Below are 7,139 nucleotides of genomic sequence, written 5' to 3' on the forward strand. Positions count from 1 at the left end.
GCTGCCCTGAACAAAACTTATTCTGCACACAGAAGAAAAAAACCCTAGAGAAAACACTGCTAGGAGTGCTCTGATCTGGGGGGAAAGCAGATGACAGACCTGCAGTCAATGAGAAAGGAATCTTGAAGAAGCCCACTGTCGGTTTCTCTTCACTTTAGGCAAGTAAGTTTCCAGTATGAGTAAGATATTTACAGGGGCTTTTTCTCTGGGGCATAAAGTGTTCCAGTGGTGTTTGGTAATATTTTCTCATTCTTTGCCCTAGGGTAAAAAAAAAGTGTAAGCAGTTTTTCCTCACAGGTTGGCAGGAAATTTAAAACGGCAGTGAGCTTCTCTCTGGACCAACCCCCAACCTTTTTTTCATTCACACTGAAGACTATTTAAGGCTGAGCATGAAGCCGATTCCACAGAGAATGTTCCAAACTGCAACTTAGGAACATTTGCCAAACAGTGTGGGATTCAAACTAAGTCACTGGTACTTTTCCCACCATGAACAAATTGCTGAGTTTCGCTGTACTGCTCTGTGCTGCTCTGTCTGCAAACTCAGCACCTCCGACATGCTACTCACGTGTGTTGTCACTGGGTAAAGAAATCACAGACAGTTACATGGATCTACAGAAATCTGAAATTGTGGTGAGCTGCTGTTTATGAAAGGATCACTTTTTGATGTGATTTGTGGAGATAAGCAAAGACTTCCCAGCTAAAAAAATATGTAATGCTTTCTTATTTCACCACAGGACCCATGTGTGAAGATGCTACCGAGGCTCTACCTGGACATTCACGTAAGTGTACTCCTTTATTAAGCAGTTGATATAGGAACATAGGAAGTTGTCATATACCGAGTCAGACCTTTGGTCTATCTAGCTCAGTATTGTCTACACAGACTGGCAGCGGCTTCTCCAAGGAGAAGAACTGATCTTGCAAGGTACAGTTCATCAGCAGAAACTGAAAATACTTCTGGGAACTAACTGGAGAATGGTTGCTTTTACAGAACTATATAGGCTGTATTGATAATAATGTGCATTGTTCCATCACTTCCTCTTTAAAAAGCTATATATAATTGCACTAGAAAGGCATAGAATGTGTGGAAAGGGAGGATTTTGTCTCTTTCCTTCATAATCCCAGAATTTCATGGCACCTGAAGGAAAGTGATCAACTGTAGGTTCAGGAACAGAAACAAGGCCAGCTTTTACACCATGCATAATTAACATATGGAATCTGGTGCCGCAGGTTTTGGTAATAGCATCTGTGTCTTTAAAACAGAATTAGACAAGTTCACAGAGCATGTACAGCAACTGGTCAGAATAGCATTATCAGAACTCCATGTTCAGATGCCAGTACAGGTGCTGGGAACGTACAATGAGGTCATGCCCAACCTGTTATCCTCCCAGAGGCATCTGGATTGCATGGCTGGAAACAGAAGGTGAAACTAGGTGGATCTGTGGTTTGATCCCTCAGCTTCTCCTTATGTTCTTGGCAGTGGTGGAGCCAGGGAATGGAGGCCCAGGTTCTGCCCTACCCCAGCAGCCCCACTGTGTACATGATGTCATGCGCGAAGGGGGTGTGGCCCAGTCTCTGGAGGGCCCACGTGATCCCTCCAGAGCTCATTCACAGCCAGCGTTTGCAGGCTGGGTGCATTTATTTCCCTTCCTCTCCCTTCAGTGGGGGAGAGAAAGGAAAATAAGTGCACTCAGCCAGCACACTCTGGCTGGGAATGAACTCCAGAGGACTCAGGGGTGGATTAAGGTTTTTTTTGCTGCCCATAGGCAAAAAGGCTTTTGATGCCCTTTACCTTAAACAAAAAAGGTTTGCCTTTTTTAAAAGGTAAAAGGGGGAACATTCTCCTCACCCAATCCACCCTTGCTGTAGCTGCCAGTGCCCACAGAGAGGGATGGCAAAATTTGAGCTGCGGGGAGGGGGGGGGCAAAATTTGCTGCTCCTCAAATGTTGCTACCATAGGCAAATGCCTACTTTCCCTCTCTGTTAATCCACCACTGGGAAGGCTAACACATCCCTTCCGTAGCTCGCGGCCAGGTTCTTTGAACCTGTCCATTCTATGGAGGCTCCGCCCTTGGTTCTTAACCTGGAACCCTTTTCTGGAGATCTTTTTGCCATTTTGAAATCAGCAGTGAGAACAACCTGACCAAATGTAAATACTTTATAGAGTCCCATTGATTTCAAGGGGAGCACTGTCTCAGCTACTGAGATCAATGGGAATTTAAATTATTTAACTTGGCTGCATAGATCCTGCCCAATAGTTATTAATTGCCTTGTGGAGAATATTTGGGTTAACAGTCAGAAGATCAACAATAAGTTTTTAGTCAATTTTCTTTCCTTTTCTAATTTGCCAGTTCCATGCAGCTGCTTTTTCTTGGAGTCATATGTACTACTTGCAAGGATCTATGCTGCCACATATTTGTAAGGAAAAACATTTAAAGATTTATTCAGCTTTAGTTTGGATAACAAATAAAAGATTTTTTTAAACCAGAACAAAAACTGAGAGAAGAATAGTGTTGGTTTTCTGTTACTTTCCATCTATTGAATGTCATCATAGTTTTGTCCCTTTCTAACGGTAGAATTACTGCGTGCTGGCAAAACTCAGGGAGTTTGTGGCATATCCTCGATGTCAGCGAGTGCCCCAAGTGAATACTCTGAAGGACAAAGCTCGTAGCCTGTATACCATCATGATCTCCTACTGCAGAAGGGTATGCCTGTTTCTCTTTATGTCTTGCATTATGTCCATAGTCAGCAGAGACTTTTCCTAGGTTGCAGGCAGGAATCTCTCTCAGTCCTATTTTGGAGAAGCCAGGGAGGGAACTGGAAACCTTTTGCTCTTCCCAGAGTGGCTCCATCCCCAGAGGGGAATATCTTACAGTGCTCACACTTCTAGTCTCCTATTCATATGCAACCAGAGCAGACCCTGCTTAGCTAATGGGACAAGTCATGCTTGCTATCACAAGACCAGCTCTCCTCTCCTATACAGTGGTCCCTCGACTTATGAAGTTAATCCGTTCCGAACGCACATTTGTAGGTTGAAATTTTCGTAAGTCGAAAAGCGCACCACGGAGGTCTGGAAACATTTGTAAGTCGAGGAAACTGCATCTAAAAATTCGTAAGTCGAGGAAGCCGCATCTAAACCGACAACGACTTCCGGTCATTTTTGTCATTCGTAAGTCGAAAACTACGGATGTCGAGTAGTTCGTAAGTCGAGGGACCACTGTATAGTGGTTGTACTACAGCTATATAGTAGTCCTTTGAGAAAACAGCACAGATGCATGGGGACTTCTTAAAGTGAAGCGATTACATCAGAATGAACTCAAGAAGAGCAGCGATGTAAATTAAAAGGGGCACAATATAGCCAAAGACAAACACCTTTAATTCCTATTGGTTGCAACTGACAAAAGTTAAGCATGTGCTTTACTCCCCATTTGAAAGTAATGGGGCATAAACCTGCTTATCTTTGGCAGGATTGTGCCCATTGTAAGCATTCTAACAAAGGGCAGGACCATCACTGTAAAAGAGGTTCTAAGGACACTTCTGGATGGTGATTTATTCCATTATGAATTCTGCTTGTTATGGAGGATTTATGGGCTGTCTACATGAAGTTGGATACACTGCATATGTGCTATCCCTATTTTTTAAAAAAACTTAGTGCAAACATGATTATGGAGTCTGATGGTCATGCCTTGGGAAATAAGATGCCCACTGGTATGGCAAAATATATTTTGGCCCTGGACCAGAGAGTCCCTCAAAATATAGCAGTTGGCCAGCTCTGCTTTAGAGTGTCACAGGACTCCACCTGTTTTTTTAATTTATTGCAACATGGACAAATTGCATAATCCATCAGGACAGTCTTGCAGAAACATCACCGAAAGGCATGAGAGTTGTGGGAAAGCACCATCATGTTCTTACGCAGCTCCTGGGCATTTCAGTGGGGCTTGCTTTGGATCATGTTCTCAGTCCTAACTCGACTGTTTTTCTGGAAGCATTTTTGTGTGCATAGGCTCTAATACATAAATTCTCCTGGGTGTGCCTTGGAATGTGCGTCCCAGCGCCCAGCTGATTGGCTGGGTGGTGGACGGGCCTGACTGGCTGAGGCGCACCCAGGAGGATTGGTCGCTGTGGCAACGGCAGGCCTGGCCGCAGAGGCCAGAGGCAGTGGCGGGCCCAGCCAAGCTGTGGAGGCCAGGCCCAGGAGTGGGGCGGGGGGGAGAAGTGGTGGTGGGGAGGAGAGATGCCTGGGCCTGCAAGTGGAGACTAGGGCAGAAGGTGGGGGGGGAAAGAAGTAACCACCGGCCCCAAAGAGTGCACAGATGCTCTGTGCGGGGTCAGCTAGTAGCCGCTAATCCTTGCTATTTCTTTCCTTTCCCAAGGACTTGGTCTTCCTTAGCGATGACTGCAATGCTCTGGAAATCCCAATCCAGTCACCTACAGATCGTTCAGCCACTCAGAACTGAGATTCCAGCACGCCAAAGGAAGCGTTTGAAAAGGGACCAAGAGCTCCAGAATGCAGCTGAATGAAAGCACAGACTGGGTTCTTGTGTATGAGCATGTGTGGGGGTCTACACACAGCAGTAGCAGCAGCAGCAATACTGCCTGCTTTTAGCCTAACCACATTTCTCCTACTTCCAGGAAATGAAGTGCATGCCTTACCTTCAGAGCTGCCATTTATACGGCATTTATACATCTTCAGTTTTGCTAGGAGTTATGTAACACTAGAAGAGATTTGTTTTTTGTTATTCTTGAAAGTTACTGGTTGCCTATAATTTAAAAAAATTAATTACAGCTAACATAGAGGCTCTTCCACAGCAGTAGAAAGAAGCCTCATCTAAAGCCAGTAAACACAACCCCCTGGGAAGCTCTCCTGTGCATAGCATAGTTAAATGACTGGGAGCCATGCAAGAGCAAGGTAGCCCCATCCATTTCAGCATGGCTTAGGCAGGAGATCTTCCCCCATGAAGATCATGGATTATGACCAGTGTATTTTGAACTGAAGTTTTGTGACTGCATGTAATAGCTATCTTACAATGTTATTGAACTGAATTTGCATCTACTTTGCATATTTAGAGCTAAAAATAATCTCTCTGTAATTGCTCAGTGAAAAAGGGTCAATGAGAAAAAAGAAATTAGCAAAGTAATTTCACCCTGCAAAGCATTCCTCATGTTCTTGTTCATTTGTTCGTTTGTTTGCTAGTTCACTCTCTCTCTCTCTCTCTCTCTCTCTTTCTCTCCCCCACACCCACTGACATTTTGAAAAGTGTTTTCTGTGTGCAGCTTATTTCTACACTAGCCCGGTAAGTTGTCTGCTCACAGTAAGAACTGCTTTGGTTTCATCTCCAAGGCAACCCCAAGGCTCCATCTTGCAGAATAAGACTGCTTTGTAAGGAGAGACTCAATACTGTGTAGAACATTTTATGGAATAAAACTTCATTTCTCAAAATGAAACCATTTATTTCAGTAATTTCTGTTCTCAATTAATATGGTTTTTGTGTATATCAGTTAAAGGTTCATTTGAATATTTATATTAATAATAATAATAATAATAATAATAATAATAATAATAATAGCAGCACCCAGCCAGGTTGGCCAAAAAAAGTGCCCTTCGCCTAGATGGGCCACATGTCCATACCCAGCACTACTGACACAGGCAGAAGGGGTGTGTGGCACATCCAGCACATGTGCACATCCAGCACCCAGCAGTGGCAGGCAGTGGGGCACAGCGTCCACCTTCTCAACCTGTCCTGGTGCTGCTTAGGCCCCTGCTGTCAGGCCTCCCACCTTCCTTCATGGACAAGGATATTTAATGGGATGTTGTGTGTGTGTGTGTGTGTGTGTGTGTGTGTACACACACACATCATCATCATCATCATCTTCATCATTATCATTAATATTGTGATAGGTGCAAATATTTGTTATTATTTGTAGTTGTAACCATCATATTAAAACATGGCACTGCAATCTTAATCTGCTAATCTTAATTGTGACCTTTAAACCAAGAATTCATCACTCACACAACCACACTCACTCCAATTTGGAAAGTAACAAATTACGTTCAGATCAAATCAAATCATCTTTGTTACAGTCTAAGACCAGCATAAGTACAAAGTATAAAAAGGGTGTGAGAGGCACAAAGTTTTGTAAGATGTAATAGGCATAAGAGGCATTAAGAGGCATCCCAAGACCTGAAGGTCCAAGAACCCAGTGGCTTGGGACTCCAGAGTCTTGGTAAGGACTATCAAACTGTTTAAAACAACAACAACACCCTATGTAGCTGTAGAAGCTAAAAAGCATAGAAGACTATAAAAATTTATGTGGCTATCTAAAAACTATAAAAGTTATAGTGCTATTAAAGCAGTAAAAATGGTAAAAGCACTAAAATTCAACAACTGGACACTGTGAAACTGTAAAAACCTTCTGTATGGCATGATTTTGGAAGCTATAGTAGGGTATAGCAAGCGCACTGGGCTGTGAAGTTGTTCACTGTGGCCATCCTGTTCAGGACCCACTGCCTGTCAGGACCCCCAACAGATTCTACTCGCTGCCATGCAGAATTCAGCAACGTTATACATGATGGAGATTAAGTTCTAGGTTCTCAAGCTGGGCATTCTGTGCAGTGTTAAAACCATGTAACAGGAGCTGTGTTGGGGGAAGACTCTGCCCACTTGCTGAACTGGGAAATGTGCCACTGCTACTCTCGCCTTCTTCCAAAAGGACATTTTGACTTCAGCAGGAATATCTCCTTGAGGGTTGTGCAGCCCTCAGATACATATTTCTGAAGCTGAAAAGTACTTTTCGAGGGCTGAGAAAGCAGCAAAAATCACCCCTGGCCCCTCCCCCCGCTGCACGTTTCCCTTCTCGGCAACAGGCTGGGTGGATCTGGGATGCAGTATTTCCCACCAACACCACCTCCTGTTATGCAGTTCTAACACTGTGCAAAATGTCAGCCAACACTGTTGTGGGAAGGACTGTACATTTAAAAAGTGAACCTGGGTACAGCCCCCCCACTCCGAAATGCAGGGTATTGACAGGAAGTTTTCTTCTGTAAATATGGTCAGCATAACATATAAATAACTGTGTGTGCATACAGATCACTCTGTGCATGCACTGTATACAGATGGTACATGCATCGACCGTAATGCGTG

The 7,139-nt window shown here is 43.9% G+C and overlaps 1 protein-coding gene across 1 annotated transcript; it reads left to right on the plus strand.

Moving 5' to 3' along the window:
• The first annotated feature begins 357 nt into the window (after positions 1–357).
• CYTL1 (cytokine like 1) lies at positions 358–5,882 on the plus strand. The gene is made up of 4 exons (XM_053258514.1): positions 358–630; positions 735–779; positions 2,574–2,702; positions 4,371–5,882. The coding sequence occupies exons 1-4, from the start codon at positions 487–489 to the stop codon at positions 4,452–4,454; spliced, it is 402 nt and encodes a 133-aa protein (XP_053114489.1). The 5' UTR covers positions 358–486; the 3' UTR covers positions 4,455–5,882.
• Positions 5,883–7,139: the final 1,257 nt, after the last annotated feature.

The sequence above is a fragment of the Hemicordylus capensis genome, chromosome 5, assembly GCF_027244095.1.
Source record: "Hemicordylus capensis ecotype Gifberg chromosome 5, rHemCap1.1.pri, whole genome shotgun sequence".
Lineage (NCBI taxonomy): Eukaryota > Metazoa > Chordata > Lepidosauria > Squamata > Cordylidae > Hemicordylus > Hemicordylus capensis.

Coding starts and splice junctions, on each gene's coding strand:
- CYTL1 (XM_053258514.1), top strand. CDS start 487: ATGAACAAATTGCTGAGTTTCGCTGTACTGCTCTGTGCTGCTCTGTCT. Junction 631..734: donor TACAGAAATCTGAAATTGTG/GTGAGCTGCTGT, acceptor ATTTCACCACAG/GACCCATGTGTGAAGATGCT. Junction 780..2,573: donor GGCTCTACCTGGACATTCAC/GTAAGTGTACTC, acceptor TTCTAACGGTAG/AATTACTGCGTGCTGGCAAA.